The sequence below is a fragment of the Coturnix japonica genome, chromosome 1, assembly GCF_054131305.1.
Source record: "Coturnix japonica strain WE chromosome 1, WE-NBRP24, whole genome shotgun sequence".
Classification (NCBI taxonomy): Eukaryota; Metazoa; Chordata; class Aves; order Galliformes; family Phasianidae; genus Coturnix; species Coturnix japonica.
The window spans coordinates 77,734,163-77,757,755 of record NC_140663.1 but is presented as its reverse complement, the minus strand read 5'-3'; the positions used below and the strand labels follow the sequence as shown (position 1 = coordinate 77,757,755).

At 35.6% G+C, this 23,593-nt stretch overlaps 1 protein-coding gene across 50 annotated transcripts in view; it reads left to right on the top strand.

Moving 5' to 3' along the window:
• ABI3BP (ABI family member 3 binding protein) overlaps positions 1 to 23,593 on the top strand; it is a 126,349-nt gene that overhangs the window by 28,328 nt on the left and 74,428 nt on the right. For all 50 annotated transcript variants that reach the window (XM_085526069.1, XM_085526117.1, XM_032447821.2 and 47 more), the window contains exons 3-10: positions 2,587 to 2,655; positions 4,275 to 4,407; positions 8,018 to 8,199; positions 11,288 to 11,349; positions 15,138 to 15,189; positions 16,260 to 16,322; positions 16,955 to 17,050; positions 18,769 to 18,846. In XM_085526069.1, the coding sequence (XP_085382195.1) occupies positions 2,587 to 2,655; positions 4,275 to 4,407; positions 8,018 to 8,199; positions 11,288 to 11,349; positions 15,138 to 15,189; positions 16,260 to 16,322; positions 16,955 to 17,050; positions 18,769 to 18,846 (735 nt within the window). The remainder of the gene's footprint in view (positions 1 to 2,586; positions 2,656 to 4,274; positions 4,408 to 8,017; positions 8,200 to 11,287; positions 11,350 to 15,137; positions 15,190 to 16,259; positions 16,323 to 16,954; positions 17,051 to 18,768; positions 18,847 to 23,593) is intronic.

Below are 23,593 nucleotides of genomic sequence, written 5' to 3'. Positions count from 1 at the left end.
CATGGCCATTCAGAGCACGACTTGTCTTCACATCACTGTCTTCATTGCTGAAACACACCATCCACTGCCTCACTGTGCTCACATCCAGTGTTTGGTCTCCATCAACATTCAACATCATGAATGTCAATGGGTCCCATCGGCCTGGAGGGATTCAGTGACACACTTCTGCTTCATTTTCACTTCTACATCAGATGTCATTTTGACGTCCTGTCGCTCTGCTGCCACCTGTCACGCGGCAACAAAATGTAGGGGGATACTGGTGAAAGATTCACCCTCTACAGCCATACCACCAGCATCCACCTCTGATGTTGTGGGCCTTGTAATAAAATAGAAGAGATTACTTTTGGACCGGTCCTCATAGTCAGCACTTTGTGAGAAACATAATGTTCTCCCAGATAATCATGAATGCGTAGCATGAGGAAATATTACTTCAAGTTTTGTTGGTTTTGTTTTGTTTTAAATAAATTTTTAAAATTTATTTTAAAATACAGGCTAACAAATATAAAATTTAAGAATAGTTTAAGTATCACTTATTTCTGGTTCCAGGTCTTAACACACTAAGTTTCTAAGTAATTGTATAGGTTCTAGCAGAATTGTGTGCCGATATAGATATTAAAACATGTTTGTTTTTTTCTTTATTTGAAGGGATAATTGCACTTGAGGGTTACTCTCTCTCTTTGCTTTTGTTTTTTTGTTTTTTCTTAAACACACTCTTTCATCCACACTGTTCTAAGCAGTTGCTTTCAGTGCTTGTGTTAGGTGTATTTGGGGTGCAATTGAGGCCCATTGAAAAAACAATAATTAGGGTATGCTTGTAGCATGGGTATCCGAGATATATAGTATCAGTCAAGTTTGTTTTTGCCATGTATCTTCCTGTCCTCCAGACTGCATCAGATGTCTCTCTGATGTGTCAGAGTTTGTGTAAAAGCTGGTTTACTTCATTTCATATGAAGTATTTCCAAAAGATTCCCAGTTTCACAACTGACGCCCAGATAGCAGTGACTGCATGCATCCTTTAGAGGGGCTGAAGTTCTGCTGTGCATTAGAGGAAACTTAGGTCATTCTGGTAAGATTGAATCCAAATATGAAAATTCTTATCTTTGGCAGGGCTTTTTATCTTTTATGGCTATGTAATGTGATCTGTTCTGGTAGCTTTTTCGCAATAAAACAGACTAACATTTTGTGGGAAGTGATGCAAATAAGTTTAATCTGGAGTAAAGATGGAGACAGATTTTTTCAGGTAAAGGTTTAAAAAATATTTTGCAGTGGTTTTTTGTTTGTTTGTTTCCTGTGATACAAAGAACAGGTTTTAAAATTATAGTAAATATAAATGTCAGAAGGTATGGAAGATGAGATTTATCTCTATTCTCTGATATGAACTTAATAAGGAAATCACTTAACTATTGCTCCCCTATTGCATGCAACATTATTTTCACTGTTACTACGCTGTTTTCAGTCAGACTTAGCCCTTTGTTAGTTCTGTACAAATTTAGTCTCTTGATCTTATGTGTTATTAACAAATTTATGTTCATTGAGGGTATCCAAAACTACCCATGCATTTGACAGTTACATCTCACAGTAAGTCTTTGGTAAAATATTAATAAACAGGACTAAGACTGATGTGAATACTGCATGAAACTTGTCACACATTCTTGTTCCCTGTAACCAAACAGCCATGAAAATCTTGAATAATTTAATATTAGTCTAAGGGAGTACACTGTGCTAGATGGCTGATGTATTTTGCTTGCTCTTTTACAGTAAGCTTTCTTTACTCATAAACTGCTTACAATAGGAAAATGAACATGTGTAATCAGGAACAATATATAAATTTTAAAAGAAGTTATTAATAGTAGGAAACGTGATGTTAAATGGTTCTAAAAGCTTAAAAATGAAATACAGTGTAGAATGCGTCAAGCATCAGGAGCCACTACAGGGATCTGGTTATACTGAAGTAATGGAAGCAGTAGAAAAACAACTTTTCCCCACAAGTTATTGCATCCACATAGTGTGCAAGTATATTTAAGAAGTAGGATGCAGTATCCTTGTAGAATTTCTCAGTTCTGATGGAATAATCTTAAGAGTGTTTTGTGGATATAATTACACCATTCAGTAGGTCATCAAAATCCCACTGGTGTGTTCCATCTTGGTTGCTCATGTGTTTGGCTTTTAGATAGGGAAGGCTGAAAGTAGTTTGCAGATGGCAAGTGCCTGAGGATCTCTCAAGTTTTTCCTTTCCATCTGAGCTTTCCTTCTCCTTTGCTTTCCAAATAACATCCAGCTTGAAATGTTACATGTATGTCTTGCCAAGTTCGCATATTTGTTAAATCTTGGTCAAAAAGACTGGCAAAATCTTTTAGCCAGGGATCTCTGATGTGTTATTCTTCCTAATGGCTAGAATATTTCTAAATGATTTTTGAGTAAACCTTGAAGAAAATGTGCCTAAAGACTCTTAAAACTGGATAACATACCAAATCTTCACAGAATATTGAGTTTTTTCGTAATAAATCATAGATTAATCCCTTTCTCAAATAAATGCTAAATCTATACTAATCTATAAATCTATACTAATTCTTTCTTCATTTACAGATGCAGAGCCACGGTATTTGGTTTCGGTGAGACCAGCACGTGTTTCAAATAACAAGAAATCTTGTTCAGGTATTTGAGCACTACTGCATCTCTTTCTAATTTTAGCAAGATAATATCCTGTTTTTACATGGTTTTCCCTGAAAAAGTGTCTGTAACTGTAGGTGACTTACTGAGATGTGTGAATGCCATATGTGGGAAAGCAAAATGCAGACCAGTACTTCCCAGATAGTAGTTGTAAATGTAGTGCTGAAAACGTGAAGGTTGTACAATACTTGAAGACAGTTCTTGTAAAAAGGTTCTACAAACGGGAATTGAAATTTAGAGTATTACAGGAAAAAAATAATAATCAGTTAAGATGTTTAAATGCACCTCCATGCATTGGTTGAATGTACAGATCAGAACTTCATTGAGCTTTTTAAGTGAAGAGATATTGGGGATCAAAAGGCATGAAAAGAAATCAGATCTGTTTCAGTGGCTTAAACTTTTTGGGAACTTGTGGTCATGTGTATATTTTGAGGAGTCACAGATAAATTAGATATTTCAAGTATGAAAAAATAATACAAAGAATATATTAATTTCCTTTCATTCATCCTCTTTCATACAACTAAGGTTCTGATTGGGCTTGTAGCAGTCCATTAACATCAGGTTCAAAATATTTGCTCTAGATCATTTTTTCATTTCCAGCTATTTGTTGGAAAATCTTTCTTCTGAAAGTATTTAAAAGCTTAATGTATATAAAGTTATTTTTCCACATGAGGGATAGTTGTGCTTCGTCAGTCAGAGCAAATTTAATCTAAGTATCACCCAAAATGTAAGCGTTTTGAATCTAGTATGTGGTTAAAAACAAAAATGTCCTAGAAACAGACAGCAATTCAGAGCTGCCTACAATTCAAAACAATAGAATTCTTGTTGGTCTTATTTTACTCTTGATGGAAAGTGGTGATAACAGTGTAAATTATCCATGGACACATCTGTTGTGTAAGTAGGAACCCTGCCAAGATTTCTTTCTGTCGCACCAAAAGAGGAACTTTCTAATAATCTGAATTACATACATACTAATCATCTAAAAAATAAACATAAAAGTTTTCATTGTCTAAAAAATGAGACATAAAGAAAACCTGCAAAAAAGATAAAACTGTTACAAATTTTTGTAAATTAATCTTTCCTGCCCAAAAAATAATAGTAGGATGTGTTGTTTCTTTTTGATTTACCCTGAATTTGCAAGTCTGGAAGTGAAAAATCCCAGTATCTTCCTAGGTTGAAATACATTCTGTGTAAGTTCAGGGAGGACCAATAAAACCCCTCTTTCTGTTGCCTCTGCAGCTTGATTGTGTGTCCAGTACCTGTTTGTTTTAAGCTCTCTCCCAATTTCTGTTCCTCTTGGTTTCTGGATATATCCTCCCTTCCTTTCTGTGAACTTCATACTGAACTTTTTTTATCTATTCATGCTCAGCTAGCTTCAGAAAAGGAGCATTCTCTTTCAGATATTTTGATTTGCTTCAATGAGAAGCCAACAAACAGATAAGAGACACTCTCCAACCCTATTTTTAGACAATATATTAGAAATGTATTAGAAATTCAGAAGAGAAGTAGGTCTTCATTTATTTGACTATCCAACTGCAAAATCTTTCCCCTATGTAATGCAAGATAAACTGACTTATAATTGGAATTCCATGTTTCTTACCTAGGTCGGAACAAGAATCAAAAGCCTCTGCAGCTGGTAGTTGGCACTCTCACCCCAACTTCTGTGTTCCTCTCTTGGGGCATCCTAGTCAACCCTCAGCATGACTGGACAGCAACAAGTAACTGTGCAAGTGACAGGTAAAATAACAGAAATCAGGTTTTGCAATGATAATGTTTTAATGTAACATTTCAACCTTGAAGCTTTGCAAGTTGTTAACCAGTGTAGCTGAAGAAAAATGACAGTGTAAATTAAAACATTGCATTAGTTTTGAGTGTGCAGTAAGTTTTCTTCTTTACTTAAGTTAGTGCTTAGCAAGCAATTACCTGTCCTGATAGTAAATTTAGTCAGGTGCCTACATGTTGAAGTACAGATCTCACTGTTTCACCACATTTCTTTTATTGATGTTATAGCAGTGGTCTTGGCTCTACCTTTGTTTGTATTTGAATAATTTGGAAGAAATGTTGTTCAATGACAGGAAATATGTTGATTTAAAGTTGGCTAAATAGAAGTAAAATATGGCTTTTGTTGTGCTTTAATAGGAGAATGGCAACTTGTTTTAATACTATTTGATTTTTACTTTCTATGTTTTGTCTTATCACTTTACTGATATTTCTATTAGAGTACAGCTTTTATTAATCTTCTGTTTTAAGTAGAAGTTCTCTTATATTACAACATTTGTTTTGTTGACATTATTTAATGAACATGCAGTGGATGTGGAGCTCAGGAAGTCTTCCAGTGTGGGAGTGTTAAGAAAATCACAATGCTAGTTAGCTTCACAGATGCTTACATTTTTGAAAACTTTAAGGAGTTGATAACATGTATTTGCAAGTACTGTTGAAGGTGCTAATTTTAATGCTTTCCCTATGATATTAGCATTCTTTTTATATTCTTCCTTTTATGACAAAAGAGTTTTTTGATCTTCATTTACTTCTTGTTAAGCTCCATACAACTCAGCAGTGTAAAATGCACAAACAAAAAAAATTTGTGCACCACATTAAGAATGTATCTACATCTGGTTTGCAAGCACCAGCATCATCTTTCTAACAATCATGGAATCAAAGAATATCCTGAGTTGGAAAGGAAACATCATCAAGTCAAACTCCTGTGCAGGACCACCCAAAATCCAAACCCAACATTTGAGAGTGTTGTACAAACACTTCTTGAGTTCTGACAGGGTTGTGATATAGGGGTCAAGCTGAGTAGCCCTAGATGACACCTTCAACCTAGACAGACCTTTATCCACACATTTGCCTGCTTTCAAGTTCCAAAACCTAATATTTGAAGTATAGGGGCATTTGTGTGAGTGAAGTACAAAGGAACTGGATTTTCTTGTTGTTCTAATCAGAAACCTGCTTTCATTCCCCCATCTCTTAGATCTCCTCCTTCTGCCTGGTGGCAGAGGGCAAGAGATCCTTTATATCTGACATACCCATATCAAGGATGGCAAAGCATGATTCTGCCAGTCTGTCTCCTCCAATTCCCTGTTGCTCCTCAGATTAGTCACCTCCACCTAAAGCTCTGTCTTCTTTCAGCCTGAGCAGTTCTCCCACCTGGGCTCAGATCCCACAGGTGTGCTCACTGCTGCTAACAAAAAAATTTGGGCACACCCTGAAGCCAGAGGTCGGGGTGACTGCTTGTTTACATAGGAGAACTCTTTGGATAGCTATGTCAGTTCCTGTGGATGGAGAGGCTGAAGGGGACTCAGAGGGCATGGCTTCTTGCCTGGTGAATACCATGACAGGAGTTCTCTGCAAATAGGTAACAAATACTGTTGGAAGCTCACTCTGGCCATAGAACTCCCTATGGTTGCTGTGTGTACAGGCAGGGAATGGCCACCATTACACCCGGCCAGCCACTCTCTGAGTGGTGCCAGGGTTCTACTGGGTGTCTGAGCTATCCTGGGGCCTTCCCACCTCAGAAAGCTTCTGTGCACTGCCACTTCCACTCTCTGTGATGTTGAGAAGAATTTTTTTTTGCTTTCATTTTTCTAGTTTATCTACATGGTTCACTCTGAAAGTACTGCCTCCTATTTATTTTCTTGAAAACAACAATATAGAGTGCAATTACACTATTGGAGAAAGTGAATCCTATGCTACAAAACACTGTTTTTTCAGCATAGTCATCACCATTAGCTAAGCATTTTTGCTAGTGATAAACAACAGCTGGAATGCCGTGCTCATAAAAATTGGCATGTGACCCACTCTTTCACAGCTGCTGTGAGAGCATCATTGCTAGGAAAATATTGCCCACACAGTTCATTGACTTGAACAGATAGAACTTATACAGCACCATATTCAAACTATACTGTGGTTGTAGCAGAAGAGTCCAGCTAAGATTGGCAATGGAGCTCCATGATCTTTGAAGTAATCTGGGGTGTAGCATTATTATGTTGCAGGAGAAAGGCTGTTGTCTTCTCCAGCCTGACTCTGGAAGACTAAGCCTTCGACCTAATTAGTGTCATGATGGAGTGGTCAGAGTTTATGTTTTGTTTGTTTTTCAGGAAATCCAGAAGAACTGCCCATTTCCTAAAACATGTAGCAAAGTCAGTTGTTGTGTGTGACAGTATTTTTTGCTATTGGCCCTTGTCTTGTCATAGTCTGTGTTTTAATAATGGAGTAGGGATTTCCCCGTGCTCTGCATGTACAGAGTATACATGTATACTCTACTCTTTCGATGCACATCTGTAAATCTGGCAAAAGGAAGTTTATGCATTTACAGTGTTGTACTGGTATATTTATTTTTTGGCTTTAATTTTCTTCTTCAGAAGGCACAACTGAAGTGTAGAAAAAAAAAAAAAAAAGAATTTGAATGGAATTCATCCTTATTCAGTGTGAGATGGAGACTTTACAGTATGTGTAACAAATTTCAGTAATACTTGAATTAAAGAATTACCAAACATCCCTGATATCTAAAAACAACAACAAAATAAAACCACAGAAGACTAAACTCTAATTTGGCAGTGATACAGTCTGTATGTTGAAAAGGAGACTAGCAAGCAGTAGAGTTCTTGAGTCATAACACTGGATTTACATTCTATTGCTTTATTCTGGTTAGTATTACTACAGTCATATTATTACAGTCATACTTTTTCAGGGTGGTGCTGCTTGATTTAATTGAGCAATTTTGGTGGAAGTGCTTTTTAATTTTATAATCCATTAGTATTCATCACATTGACTTTAATTACAGAAAGTACTGTCTTAGTTTACTTTCTTGTTCAAAGTCTGAGCAATACTTTATGGGAACACTGAATGGGAAATGTATTATTTAAATGTCAACTATTACATTTTTTTCCCCTTGTGAATATTTTGGACTAGTTTTAGGGGGAACACCTTACCCTGAAGAGATGCAGAAGTTTCTAAGAAATTTGTTGAAGCTCACTAATGAAGAAACTCATGAGTCTATTCAATTGACTTGTTCCAGCATATGTCAGAATTGCAGAAACTGCTTGTAAAAGAAGCTTGTAGCTTCTGCTCAGAATCACATGTGGATGTTCATAACTAATGAGACTGTTTTTTTGCTCTGTATATACTACTAGTGATGTTGAGTGCTGTATGAAGGGGAATATATATGTATGTGGGAAATGATGAGGTTCACATCATGTTTGTTTGCTGGCTTTTCAGATATTTGATAACTCTAAGGGACCTAAAAGAACAAAAATTATAGCTAGTAGAAGTCATTTTAGTAATTATTAACAAAAATGATTGCAGTGAGTTTCTTTCTGAAGAAAAGCCTGTTTTTGTTGAGCAGGTTCTACACTGTTCGCTACAGAGAAAAGGATAAAGACAAGAAATGGGTTTTTCAGCTTTGCCCAGTTACGGAAACGGTGGTAGACAATCTGAAGCCAAACACACTTTATGAATTTGGAGTTAAAGACAACATGGAAGATAGCGTCTGGAGCAAGACTTCCAATCATAAGACAGTTATGTCTAGTAAGTATTTTCTAGTAATTATCTGATAGATAATAATTTTGACAGCATTTTTTTCCTGTTGTGATAGAACTTAAACTACTGATCAGTTTTTTACTGTTTTAATGCCATCTGCACTCCTCTAAAAAATTCTTTTAGGAATTGGTGAAGGAGAAATTGTTTTTCAAAAACTGTTATCTACTTATTTGAAAGTGTCGCCTCCCAATCCGGCGACAGGTCAAGGCTGCCTTGTGACTGCACCGTGCCTCCGCGCACGGGGAACAGACGGGACTCACACACAGTGCGTAACGCCGAAAGTACAAGTTTAATACCACACAACAAACCCTATATAGTGGTCCAGATGACTGCCCCTGGCAGACCCTCGTGACCTCCCTGACTCCACCCCAGGTGCACGCAGGCACCACCTACCCAATATGCAACAGAAAGATGTTCTAATTTAATTGTGAATGATAGAGGATTCATTGCAGTTTGGCAGAAGTGTAACAATTCTGGTAGATACACATCAAATGTTGTCTGTGTATTTATACATCTGACTGGATTCCAAGCTTTTTCATTGGGCCTAGAGTAGTAAGGTCTTTACTAATCTGATTTGATGGAAAGTTATTCCTGTTTGAGTCTTCTGCTTATAAATTCAAGCTGGTTAAAAGCTAGAAAGAACTTGTCCTATCCAGCACATGTCAAAATGGGTCCCTTACGACTCTTCAGAAAAGTTCAATTCAAAGTTAATTTTTAGTCAAGGAATTATAAAAATTGTGTTCATAGGAAACTTACATTCTAATGTCTGCCTTTGGGTCTTCACAAAGAGAGAATATGGCATTTCTGGATGTTCACACAGTTATATATACATATATATTTTTAAATGCAAAGTCCTAGGAAAATGCAGGCAAAGTAACATCTAATTAACCATCAAAAATCCATGTACTGTTCAAAGGATTGCTGCTGTCAATGGAAGAATTATGCAGCAGTTGAGTCTTCCTCCTTTTAAAGAAAGAAAGAGAGGAAGTCTGTCACCTCAAGAAAGATTTAACATACTTATTTCAATCTGAGCTTTCCTTGGGCATTTAATTAAAGATATTTCTAAACATGATGTTTGTCAGAAGATGCTTCAAACTCCTAAGCTCAGTATTTATAGCTTCCCTGAGAAAGGAAGAACAGAAATTCTCATAAAATAGCTTTATTTGTGTGAGATTTCCATCTGAAGTTTTCTTTTGACCTCAGTTTCAAGCTGCAGGCATGTTACTTAATATAACGAGGATAAGAGAGCAGAGAGATGGATGCACTGCGAAAGCCCACATACTCTATACTCAAAAACTTATCTGGCCTTCAGCACACATTAGAAAGCTGCAACTTTAAGGTACCTCCCAGTGCCTGTAGAGTCATTGTGGAAGTCCAGAACAATGCCATCATTATAACATGAGCTTAATGTGGAGAATACTCTTTTCCCATACCCACCTCACAAAAATCACTCTCCTTCACAGCACTAAAGAAGGCTTAATAAAAGGCTGTTTTGCCAAGGAATTTGTAGAATATATAAAAGAAATTTGTTGAAGTATTTTTGAACATTTAACAAGGAATAAAGAATGCATAGTGTTTATAGTTTAATACTATGTTCAAAACTATGATTAAAATATGTACACTGTTATCACTAAACTTGCTGTTTATACTGAAAGTTTTTCTAGCTGTGGTTTCTTATGGACATTGTATTTTTTAACATGCCAGAAGAATCATTCTTGTTAGGAAAGCCTGCTGAGTTGAGTTGAAAGATATAGTCCTGTAAGAATCTGTAAAATTTGCAGGTAGAATTTCTTTTTTCTGGAGTGTATAGTCAGTGGCTGTTTCCGCAGCATCTAAATACAAAGGATCTGCTCTTACCCTGGATGTCTACATTCTCATTTGTTGATACAAGCACTATTCTGTTACGTCTCTGAGGTACTTGATTTCTGCAAATGTTAATGTTCTAATCAGAAAGCTGGCTGCATATTTCAGATTCAAGCCCTTCATGCTGTCAGTTCATGGAGAAATTGTGAGCAGTAAATAGAGTGAATGTTCTAAATTTGCTACCATCCGCCTGTATAGAAGTTTACCAACCAACACAAATTGCCATTTTTTTTCTGCTTTATCTTAGACTGCCTTGCAGCCACACAAAGACTTTTCATATATTCAGGAACATCTCCTTTACTGTAAATGCTCTTTCCTCACTAAAGAATATATAAACTATTATAAGTTGGAATTACTACTGCATGTTCCTGCATTTGTTGAATTTGCAGGCCAAATTTTTGTTGTATCTTAAACATGTTGAGAGGGTTTGGGAAGATATTTTTTTATTATTATTCATGGTTTGAGAAAGACATAAAAGGAATGGCAAATGCTCAACATTTATTGAATCAAAATTTACCAAAAGAGATGAAAATTTATTATTTTTGACTGCCTTAACTTGATTTTGTCATGAAATCATTGTGAAATATTTGTCTTCATGCCAGCAGTATATCCTGTTCCTGACAAATATTAAGCACTTTGAAAGATTCTGCATGATAGCATGTCTACTTATATGTCTCTTAACTCATTTTTCTGTTGATATTTTTTCTATTGCTTATTCACTTTGGATGGATTTGTGAAAAAGCATGATATTCCCTTGATCTTTATTTGAGTCTGTTGACTCAAAGGGAGCAGAACAATGCAAAAGCAGAATATGTAGACAAATTTTGAAGCACTGTATTAGGATATAAGAGATGAGGAAAAGAGACTCTTTTTTCCCTTGTATATTATCAGTTCCATCACATTGCTTTTAATTCTAAGAAGTTAAGAGTAAAAAGCCAAAGTGAAAAAATTTAGATTCCAATCCATGAGTTACTTTGATCACATATTGAGGCAAAGGAAAACATGTCACAGCCAAAGAGAAGTTACATATTTGTTCTATACTGCTAGTGCTGAACATATTTCTTTTGGATGGATACACTTGAAGATATTCACCCATTAAATTAATTTCCCAGCTATTGAAAAATCCAGATAAGATTTGATTTGTTTTCCTTGTAGAAAACAAAAAATGATAGCATGTCTTTTTTTTTTTTTTTTTTTTTTTCTGTCAAAACAGATAAAAAAGTAAACGGACAACTCCAGAATATGTACAAATTGGTACCTAGTACCCAGTCACAGGTAAGCAAAAACAGTATTTTTTTTATATTAGTTCTGTATGGTCAAATTTTTGCTTCTCTATTACAGTAAAATAAGAAAAAGCTTTCGGCCACAAATGTCAATTTGAAAAACCTGTTAAATCTCAAAGTTGGTAACTGTGTGTAGAAGTGTTTAAAAGTGTAAACTGGTACAATTGTTAAGAATGGCAGCTGAGTTGATCAGAGCTACTCATACTGGTTTAGCAAAAAGAGAGCCGATTTTTTCTGTATATCGATTCTTAACATTAAAATTTGCTTTCCCCTTTGTAACAGATAGGTTTGTTAATCTGTGATATTTGTGCTGCTCCAAGAATTTTCTATAGTCAAAGTTGTACTTGCAAATAATTAATTTTGTGATAATTTACTGCTTTTACTTCACAGAGGATTCTTCTGTATATTCATGCCTCCTGGAATCACTAGTCTACTCACTGAATTAATAGATATTTCTTGTATGCAAGGCAAGCATTTACAGAACCAGAGAAATTTAGTTTCCTTATTGAGAAGGGTATGCAGCTCACTAAATCCCTGCAAGTATGAAGGTAGAATTTTTAACTGTTTCATCAAACCAGCTGGAGAGTTTTGTGTAACATTAGAAGCAATATTACTCATTTCCTTAGTTTTTTCTCATCCAGCACTTGCATTAATAGTCATGTCTCTCATACAAGAGAAAATGTTTTATCTGTCAGTGGATTGAAGCCAGTTGAATACATATTCAAGAAGGTGCTCATTTCATTATGCTGATGAAATCAACTGTGCTGTTTTTCCCATTGGCCCTGTAAACATTATTAAAGATGTATGTGGCAACCTAAGACCAGGTAATACATTCTGGCATCTGGTATGAAAGCTATGTTCCTTTATTCCTGTGTGTCACGACCTTAACCCTGTTAGGACTCAGCTGTGGGAGCAGATATTCTATTTATGAAAGAGAAGTCCTGAGAAAGTGAGCTAAAACAGTTTTCCAAATATTTGCACAACTGAAACGTGAAAGCAAAACTGGAGCCAACATCTTGTCTTTTTAGTCAGCTTCACAATGCTCAGATCAAGACTGGTATGGCTTTATCAAGCTCCACATAAATATCATGAAAACATTCCACAGATTTTTCCAAAAATTCACTTACCACTCTCGCTTAGTGATACAAAAAGTCATAAAACTAAGCTGATGGTGTCCAACTCTTGAATTTATGTTATTACTTCAGTTTCCACAGCATTAGGTGGAGTATTTCTCAGTGACGCAATCATATCATCAGTGCAAAGCCAAAATAACAGTTATTTAGGCCAAGATTTGTTTATGCCTTGTTTTGCTTCAAAGACATAAATGAATTGTTTGAGCTTGGTTCTATTTCTTCTCTGTACAGAGACATTTTTAAAGGCCGTTTATTAAGGCAACATTACCAACCCATCTAGTCATTCTCCACTTTCAACATCACTCAAATATCAGCTTGTGTTTCTTTTGGCCAGTTCATCCACAAAGTTTGACTAAGCTCCTGGAGCTGTGTAAGATGCAACCAGAAAGGGAGGGAAAAAAAGAGACCTTAAGGGACAGTCGTGTTGTTTTTCTCTTCATAAACAGTGAGAGGTAGTAAGATGGAAAGAAAACAAGAGATTTCTTTACTTTCCATCTGATGAGGTTCCTGAAGTTTCATAATGTCAGATTGAAATATGGACTCCTTCTGGAGTTTTTCAGTCAAAAAGCACAGCTACCATCTTCTATCATTTGAAAATGTGTTTTTCCAAAGCTTTTCCAACCCAGGCCAACTGTGGTGCTTGAAGAGTCTCTTTTAAATCTATTTTAATTATTTGTGGCTTTTTTTGGTTACTGGAGTGTAAGAAAAAAAGAATAAATACCTCTAGAAGACATTTTGCCATATGCCATTTGACAGAATGTTGAAGAACTGCACCATGTCATAGGTGTGCCATCTGAACTTAAAATGCTTGACTTATGGCGTGGCTTAGAAATCTAATTTTCCTTTGAAATTAATCAGTACCTTCTTTGTTTACTAAGTTGCCACTATCATGGCAAAAACTGATGTTCCTAATACCTATGGACTTTATGTTTTCTGACTGGAAAATACAATTAAGTGTAGATTTTAATATCACTGACATTACAGTCATTCATTATTATTCAACAAAGGAAGTATGCTTTTGCCAGTGAAAGAATCCTTTATTGTTAAAAGGACTGGTAATAAGTATGATTATATGTTTGACACTGAAGGCATGTTAGTGTTTGCTATGGATTCAAGAACTGTTTATTTATTATAAGGCTCCTGATGAGATATAAAATGGACAGCAGCTTCTAATACATGCATTTAATCCCACTTGCTAGTCACCTAAGTCGCAGGGTTACTTCAAAAGCTGATGATCTGAAACATAGTTTTTTTACTAGGAGGCAAATCAGAAAGGTAAGCCTTATTAATATTATTAAAGGAAAAAGTATTAAAGGAAAAATAGTGAGTGACAAGAAAGGAAAATAATTTCATATTCTTTGTTAAGGACAATGACTGAAAATGCCACTTAACATCAAATGCAAACTTCTTTTCAGGTAGCAGAAAGTAACAGCTTTCATAGAATAAGCAGCCACTGTCCATTTTCCTGAAAAAAAAGACTTAAGATCTTATTTCTTAAAATCTGGCTTCTTCCTGCTTCTTCTTCCTAGGCTTTTAGTTTGTATTCGAAGCTTCTTGACCAGTTTATAATGATTTAAATGCTTAGAAGACAACAAAAATATATACCCTTAAGTAAATAAATCTGTCATCAAATGCTAAATTTTCATGTGTTTTCACATGAAGTAGACCAGCTACCATGAAGTGCTAAAATAACTTTTACTGACGCTGACTTTAAGTGGTGTGCACTTAACACAGAGAGGTTTTTTTTTTTTTTCTGACTTATTTTTTTATTTGTGATTCAGGTACAGCTGGAAGAGATCCACTTTTAATGTACTGAGCATTTTCATATTGCTGGCATTACAATGTCACTTTTCCCCTTCCCTCATTATATTAGTAGGCTCTCAAAAGTTGATCCTATGACACATGTTAATGCATACTTATTTATAATCTTGCAGATCGGTTTTATAATTTATTTTTTAAATGCAGGGTTAATTCATGTGCTTTTTATTTTCATAGTTATCAAAATGTTGAAAAAGATTCAAACTTGAGCAAAAAAAAAATCTGAGTGAAACACAAATGAGGAGAAAAGTGCAACTATTAAGTGTAAAAACTCCAAGAAAACAAGTGGCTTGCCAATTTGTCTTTGTAAACAGTTTCACTAAATAAAACAGCTCTTGAATTAATCTTATTTTAAGCAGAATACACACACAACAGTGCTGAGTACACCTGGTTCTGGAATAGTTTGTGCTGAAAAATACTATTCATGAGAGTATAAAATTATCCTGAAACCAAATTTGTAATTGGACGTATTTCTGATGTTTTATTGCAGCTAAATGTCAGTTTTTCTTAGCTTTCTGGTCTACTCCCTAGTGAGTGCTCAAGAGATTTTTAAAAGAAAAAAAGATTGGGATTTCCTAAGCTGTCAAATACTGTGTTTTTATGAAGTAAAACATCTCGAGCTGGAAAAAGGAGATAAAAATGTTAATTCCATGTTAGCCCTTGGGAACTGAAGCAATAGCGTAACCTTCAGTAAGAGCAGCCAGAGCCATATCCAGTGTCAATGTGGGGCAGGCGTGGTTTTGGATCAGAGTCCTCTATTTTGGTTACTAAGAAAGTTCAATTACTATTATGGCAGTTATCCCAAGTATTTTTTTTCCCTTTCTTCCAGCTTACGCTAAGAGATAATAAGAAGTTGGTCCCTGTTACAATAATCAAACAAGGTAATTTTGTCTAATTTTTAGAAATCTTGTTAATATTCTACAAGAGTCCTTCAAAATTAATAGCCGTGGTAAACTTGTGACAGTGTTGTAAATGTTATGAATATTTCCTTTCCTTTTAGAATGGATAGAACTTCAGAAACAACCATATACTCAAATTACAAGTACTATTAACTCATGCCTATTTGTTAATAAAATGAGTTACTGATTTTCATTGTGAACAATATCTTACTTGAGTCAATGAGTAGACACGAGTATTTTTTTTTCTCCTGCTACTATCCATTCCTTTCTGTCTCAATTGAATTGTCCAGATATTTTGGTCTCTCAGCTCAATACTTGAGCTTGAAGAGATTTTCACTTATATCACTGTTTTACCCTCTTTTCTCCTCCTTTCCCCAGTCAGTGGGGTGAGACATCTACAGCAGGCATACACATACATCCCTTTAGAAACGCCTGTTTCTTAGTAGCAACTATATTAGTGAGAGTTATCGTGTAGTGGAGTTTTTGAAGATTTAATATTTGAAGATAGCTGTGGAAAATGAGCTGCAGATTAAAATTTGCCAACCGAAATTGAATAGTGAATCATTTTAAGTAAGAAAATAAAAATTACAACTTCTGAAGCAGTTCACAGTTCAAGAACAAGATAAAAATGACAGGTGATATGAAAGCAAATTACAGAAATTACCTATGAAATATGACTGTACTAATGCTTACTTCACATCTGTTTTTTCCATCACACATCTTTTCTGAAGACATGTGGATGGTAGCATAATGAAATGGGTTGGAGGTGGATGTATATTAAAATAAGTATGCAATGTTTTTATATCAAATATATCAAACAGACATGCTAGGGGAAAGAAGAGATGCACCTTTAAGGGGCAATGTAGAAGAACACAGATTGTAGTCTTTTAAACTGAATGCAAATACAGAAAAGACAAAGATGGTGTCCTCATCTCGTAGTGTTAAATTGAGAAAAGGTTTTCAGAATGCTGAGATTTGTCACAGGTGTGTTTTTGTTTCCTGTTTCAGTTTTTTCACATGATTTTGTTAACATATTTGTTTTGTCTACACAGTTATTCAGAATCGGACGCAGTCAAAAACTTCAGATAGTTCTTCTCTGCCAGGAGCAATACTAGGTGACAAGAAGATTTTTGTTTTTAATTTTCCCTCCTCTGTGACTGACAATTATAACAGTGTAAAAACTTACAATTTTCTTGATATTGATAGTTCTTTCCTTTTATTTACACACACACACACACGCACGCACACACATAATGTAAAATTAGAACTGCCTGTAATAGGTGAGAGAGATTCACTGCATCATGCACCTTGTGACTAGTTTATTCCTGCCTCTGGGAAGGTGTCTAATTCTTTAACTATGGAACTACTTTGAAACTATTTAACTTTAACTAAAGTTTGTTTCATGTGAGTTTTCGTGGGCAAATGTGAGTCAAACATGTAGTCATTCACCACAGGTTTGCTGTTGAGTCTTCTTTGGCCTGCTAGATGGTATGCCGTATATCAAGGTACCCAAGGGTTATATGCTTCAGAATTTGTTTGCCATTTGAGTTAATAGTGAAATTGTGCTAATGTACTCAGTACTAAAATCGGGAAATTGCACTCAGTGCTCCAGTGGGAAGTAATAGTTACAGATCAGAACTAACCCATTTCTCAGATACTCAGGCTACACACCCTATCATTCTGTAGGGCAACCTGTATACTGTTCATTTTTTTCTTGAACTAATATCTCTATCATCTTTCTTTGCAGTGCATCTTATTGTTCCAGGTCTCAATGACACTCAGCAAAAACTTCTTCCTCCTCTGTCAATAGATGACATAACTCAAGTGTCCACAAAAAGACTAGGTAAGCAGTAATGAACAAAGCTGTTACTGTTCGTGAGCAGTATCAGTAGTTTAGGCGATATGAGATTGTGTATACAAGAGAAAAACCTTTTTTTTTTTTTTTCCCTATTTAACCTGTGCTTTTTATTTGTTTAAGTAATAGTTCGATTGGATTAGAGTTCACTGGAATCACCTATTTTAAAACATCTGATCAGATTTCTCATTTCTTTCAAAGCTATTCAAAAGAATGAAGAATTGATCCAAAGAAAAGAAAAAGATGAGAAACCAAAGCCATGTTTACCATCTTTAGGACTTTTGTGTTGTTTTACATTTTAACTTTTTTTTTTTTTCCATAGATATTATCTTCTAATGTTTATCTTGAAAAATGGGGGTTTATGTCCTTTTGTAATAATAAATTTTCAATGAATTTTTATTGTATGAATTCACATATGACTAAATGGGAGAAAATATTTCATGGAGAGATTCCTGTAATAAAATCCATGGGGGGAAAAAGAAATTGTCACAAAGCAGAACATTTCAGTACAAGTTTCCTGCATGTTTGATGAATACGACTGGAACCTGCAGGTTCCAGCTCACTCTGAAAGAGATTTCTTGAAGTTTTTGTTTAAGATTTGCAAACTAATATACATTAGTCTTTGAATGATGTACTCATGAAAAATACAGCTATTTTTAAAATGTTAACAATGCCCTTGGTCCATCTTACAGATATCTCCTTAGAACAACTCTGGAGCTGATATTTTTTGGCTTTTCTAGTCTTAGTACTTAATTTTGATTCATAACAACTAGGTTAGACTTTCTTCCTTTCATATTTCTACTTTGTTTATTTTATTATCTTGCTTCATTACTGACCATGGCACATTCTCAGACTAGTTCATTTTGCTTTTGAGTAAAGAGCGCTACTTGCTTTTGTTCAGATGTTGGGTGCATGTAAGGGTAAAGCCACACAGCACAGTAAAATCTGAATGTGTTTTGTCATATTGCTACTATTATAATTCTCTATTATTTGGAAAGGTCAAAATAATGCATTCCAAAATGCTGTGTTTATTGAATTCCCATTTTTTTTCAATTTACTTTTTCAAAAATCTACCAGTATTTTTAAAGAATAGTAGCCAAGAAAAACAGAAAATATCTCACCTATGAAACTCATTTCCTTCTTCCTCAGTGAAAATAGAAAAACACAAGTATTGCTCTTTTCAAAATGAATGTCCCCAAGATTCACTATTTTTATTAATATATATCTGTTGAAATTAAAGGATTTTATCCAGCCACTATAATTGACAGAAATAAGAACACAAGCACACATCTGTCACTGTAATATTTGAAAATGTATTTGACTGTTCTTATAAAATCCTTAGGTCTATATTACATCTTTGAATTCTGAAAAGTATTTGACTATGTTAATGTTGAAATGTTAGGCAAAACTGTTTTGCACCGTGAAAGTAATGACTCAGAAAGCATTAAATATATGCTGTGAATCCTATTCTCAAAGTATTTTTTAAGAACAAAATAATACTGCAAATGCATGTGTGGTTATCATCTTTAGGCAAATGCTTGTGTTCATTGTGTAGTGGAATTTTATTGATTCCTAAAGGTATTCATCTTTCCACATTTACCCATATTGGTTTACTTTGGCAAACTGAAGTGAGACAGAAATAAATCTGTAGTGGAAAAGAGCAGATGCAGCTTTGCTGTAACTCTCTAATGCCTTTGTCCCTTTAGGTAAGAATGAGACTCAAGTGTGGCCAGCTGAATCCAAAACACCAGAAGTTCAAGAAATCTCACCTCAGTCCCTCCCAGGTAATAAATATTCTATTTTCAGAAACTGTACTATGTATCTTTGCCAAAGATATAAACTGAAATTACATTCATTTTTACATTGCTTACTCTGCAGTTAAATGCAATAGTTGGAAGACAGAAGCATAATGAAGCTGAGTTAGTAGCTGTGAGTGATACACAGAGTAAAATGTAGATAAAATTCTGATTAATTTTGGAGCAAAGGTTCAGATGCTCCAATTGTTAGGTTAGTAAATATGTATATTTTAGAACTGTACCTTTGTGGACTGCTGGGTATCTTGAAATGCAAAACAAAAGCAATCTTGAGATGCACGTTGAACTTCTGACTTTGATGGAATAATTTAGAAAGAAAATGACGAATAAGAGCACGCTAGTGCAGAATGCCTATATGACATTCTAGTTTTTACTCTAAATTTATTCTTGGAAAACCTTAGTATGAAGTATTCATACTAAATATTAAAGGGGAAATAAAAAGCTCCTTCACATGAAATCATTCTTAAATAGGCTCTAACCTATTTTTTGTTGCTGTTGTTGCTTAATGAATGTTTAATGAACAGCTCGTCTTTAATTGGAAGTATATGGATACTTTACAGTTTGAGTTCTCTTGTGTACTTGAGTTACACAGTCATCTTATGAAATAATTTGCCTTGTCTCCATAACTGCAGAACACGCAATTTACAAATACATTTTACAGAAATAACTCTTCTGTGAAAGTGAAGGTGGAATGGATAAATTTATGTAATCATTTGCCGTGCAAAATCCTAGTCCTCAGGCTTGTGTTCTAATCAAAATCTAATTTTGGTACACCATTCTTTCTGATAGAATTTACCGGTTAATCAAGTACACAGTGTGAAATCTGACACAGAAATTGATATTTCACCTTGAAGGGAGAGAATCAGCCCACTCCAGTTGCTTTCCTTTGTATTATGTCATTATGTATGTAGTAGACAGTAATTCTAAGCATAACCATAATTGCACAGAATTATCTTTTTTGAAATTGAATAGTGTGTTTCATTATTACAGTAATCAGCAAGTAAAGTCGTTTTAGTAGCAAACGATATACCACCATTTATAATCATAGAATAATTACGGTTGGAAAAGCCATCTATGATCATCTAATCCAACCATCCACTTACCACCAACTTGCCCACTAAAACACTTTCCCTAGTGCCAGATCTACATGTTTCTTGAACACTTCAGGTGTGGTGACTCAGCCACCTCTCTGGGCAGCCCATTCAAGTACCTGAACCCTCTTTCTGAGAAGAAGTGTTTCCTAGTACCAAACCTGAAACTCACCTGGGGAAACCTGAGGCCATTTGCTCTGTTCCTCAACCAAGGTTACTGAGGAGAAGAGACCGACCCCCACCTCGTCACAACTTCCTTTCAGGTAGTTGTAGAGGGCAATAAGGTCTCTTCCCAGCCTTCTCTTCTCCAGATTAATTCTCATTTCTCTCTGCCACTCCTCGTAAGAGTTGTGCTCCAGACCTCTCACCAGCTTTGTTGCCCTTGTCTGGACAAGCTCCAGGGCCTTGATGGGTTGTATTAAGGGGTACTCAAGGTGCTGCTTCACCAGAGCTGCGTACAAGGGAACAATCACCTCTATTCTCCTGCTGACAACACTATTTTTGATAAAAGCCAGGATGCCATTGGCCTTCTTGGCCACCTGGACACACTGTTGGCTCATGTTTATCTTAACATCAACCACTACCCCCAGGTCTTTTTGTTCTGCACAGTCTCTCAGCCACTTTGCCCCAATTCTATAATGTCGCCTAAGGTTACTGTGGCCAAAATGCAGGACTCACAACTTGGTCTCGTTGAATTTCATCCCACTGACCTCAAGCCAGTTATTCAGCCTGTCCACATCCCTCTAAAGGACCTTCCTACCTTTAGACAGATTGACTGTTCCTCCAAGCTTGATGTCATCTTCAAACTTACTGAGTGTCTCTTATTTCCAACTGAATTGATCATTGGTGATCATTCCTTTTGTTTATGTTTTTGTTGATCACAGCACCAAGGTCTTATATTAAAGTAGATTTTTCAGGAGTTTCATGCTATTTACATTGAAGAACATATTCACTGTGTTTATGATAGTTCAGTCTAAAGGGGAAATGACAGTAGGAAACTGGGAAGTGGGAGCAAATCCTTTGAAAGAAAACAGGAGTTATCTGAATGGAATCTATGTCTACCTGTTGCCTATGCAAAAATAACCTGAATAGTTTTGCATTTAAGCCAGACTTGCACAAGCAACTGAAGTCAGAGATCTGAGCACCAGCCTTTTGCAAAGGCTGCATTTGAGAGACAGGATAAAATGAAGACACATTTGGACTTAGCATTAGGATCTGTTTCATTATATTTTGCTTGGACTTACCTATTTGAAAATCATGCTGGATTTTTTTTAGAAGTAAGACATAGTAGTTATTTGCTGTGAAATTTTTCAAAAGTGGCTTCAGAATGTTCTTTTAAAAGGAACTATGTGATCTCTGTCATTGAAGAAGGGAATAAAGGAGCTTAGAGTGTTTCAGCAAGCAGAACTACCTGAAAGGCTCCATGAGCTGGACCATTCTTACACTACTGTGAGCCTTTGCCAAAGGGTGTGTTCTGTTTTCTGTGGGTCAGTAGCTCTTTTGTGTGTATTTGTCTGACAAACATCCCACCGTTTTCTTAATTTCAGGCCTCCCCTCCCTTGGCATGCACTTTTACAGAAAGACTAGTTAGTAAGCTCTTTCTTAATATTTTCCATGTAGGAATATTATATTCTAAAAAGAATACTATTTTGTAATAATTTTTAAGTTTTTTTTTTCACAGACTTTAAAATTCTCTGAGTTGAATCATGTGTGAACATTTTCTTGACTTGGCAGGGAAATTGTATCTGACCAGTGGTGAGAAATATCAGTGCATTTGTCTAGGATCAGGAAGAACTAATTCAGAAAAAAAGCAAACAAACCCAGCAGGTTATTTCTTTTCATAAGGAGCTGTACCAGAAATGCATCAGAGTAGACTTGTGAAATAGAGAACAGACTTGAATTGAAATGGACCACCTGTGAATCCAAGCTAAGGCTAATTTGAGTAGGAGCAATTCCTGTGTTGCTGTCCTTTTCAAGTTCTTCTTCCTTCTGGCCTCTAAAGGCTTCCCCAAGTGCTCACAAGGGATATCAGAAAAAGTGAGAACACTACTTCCATCACAGTATGCAAATTCAAGCTGGGGAGGAAGAGAGGATCATGAGTAAAGGAGTGGAGAGAAACGCTACCTAAATGGATTCTAGCTCTATTGCACGCTGTAATAGCAAAGTTAATTTGCTTAGTTTTGTTAACCATTTACTTTCCTGCTACCACTGAACCATCCAAGGAAATTATTAAACCGACTTCTCCTAATTCCTGGGAAAAGTCAGAATTATTTCTAAGTGAATTACTCTTCTTCCCTATTTTAAACTTGGAGGCCTAAAGTTTGGAGGAGAGCCTCATGTCTTTTATCCCTATTTTAGACATGCTCAGCTAACTTGGTTGCCAAGGGTCATGCTTCATGTGAGTGAAAACCAAATGACTTCTTAAAAGAGAAATCATAGTGATGTCTAAATATCTGCATTTGCTTTTTTCTCATGGTTACATTTAAGCAGAAGGAAATGTTTGCTTTTGAAGCTCTTCTGAGGAATTTGTTGGGGTTTGTTTGTTGCTGCTATTATCTTTCAAGGTCTCATGGATGAATTTTCTCCCACAGTGTTTATAGAGATAATCTGTTTTAACTTCTCTGTAGAAATAAATCACTTTCCACTGATGATAGTAATAACACTGTAGTTGACTTAGGACCCAATTCAGTTTCTTTTAATAAAGCAGCATGGATAAAGATTATAGCTTTTAAGGCAATGAAACACAAAGTCCTCCAAAACAGAAAATAGTAAAAAGTTTCTAACTGTAGTAGCAGCTATCCAGCTATTCCCAAGCTGGGAAACAGCATGTTTTCTTTAGGAAGAGAAATGATAAGTTTATACAATTAAACATTCAGTTCTTGCCTGAAGCTTGCTTAATGGGCTGTGAAAGAAGTATGGAGAAAAAGGGGAACGTGCAGAAATAACTTCTCTTTTACTCCATTTCAAAATGAAATTGATCTTAAACTAAATAAAGACTAAAATGTAATTGTATATTTGAGGTAATCACCATTATCTCCTGTATATACCAGTAGGTACTAAATACTGCGTAATTTGCTTTCTGGAAGGAACTAATATTCTCACATTTAAGGCTGAAAAATATCTTGTGTTCCATGCTGTTCTTCTTTCAAAACCTCAGATTTTTGCTTATATGTCCTTTATTATTGATTAAACAGTGAAGGACCTCTGACAAAATGGAAGAAAATAGTGCTATTGGCTTACACACCACAAGCATTAAGTAGTGTATTAAAATGTAGTTAACGCTTCAGTATAGGTAAAATGAATGTCTGCTTGATTAGCTGCCCATGCTTTACTGTGAAGATGTAGAAGAAAGAGTAAAAGTAAAAAGATTGTTATATTGCTATCACTGTGTCACGATTTGAACGAAAAATCCACCTGCGTCCGTGACAGGGGGCCGTGGGCCCCGGAGGGGCCCTAGGCCAAAAGGAAAAAGTTAATTAGGAAAAGAAAACAGCGGCAACGATCTAAGGAGGCACACTTATTATTAAACCATGACACACTGGATAAAATGAAGGGCGAAGGTCTTACAGGTGAATCTTTATTCTTTTTTTTCTTTTTTCTTTTTTTCCTGATAATTTTTGCATTAG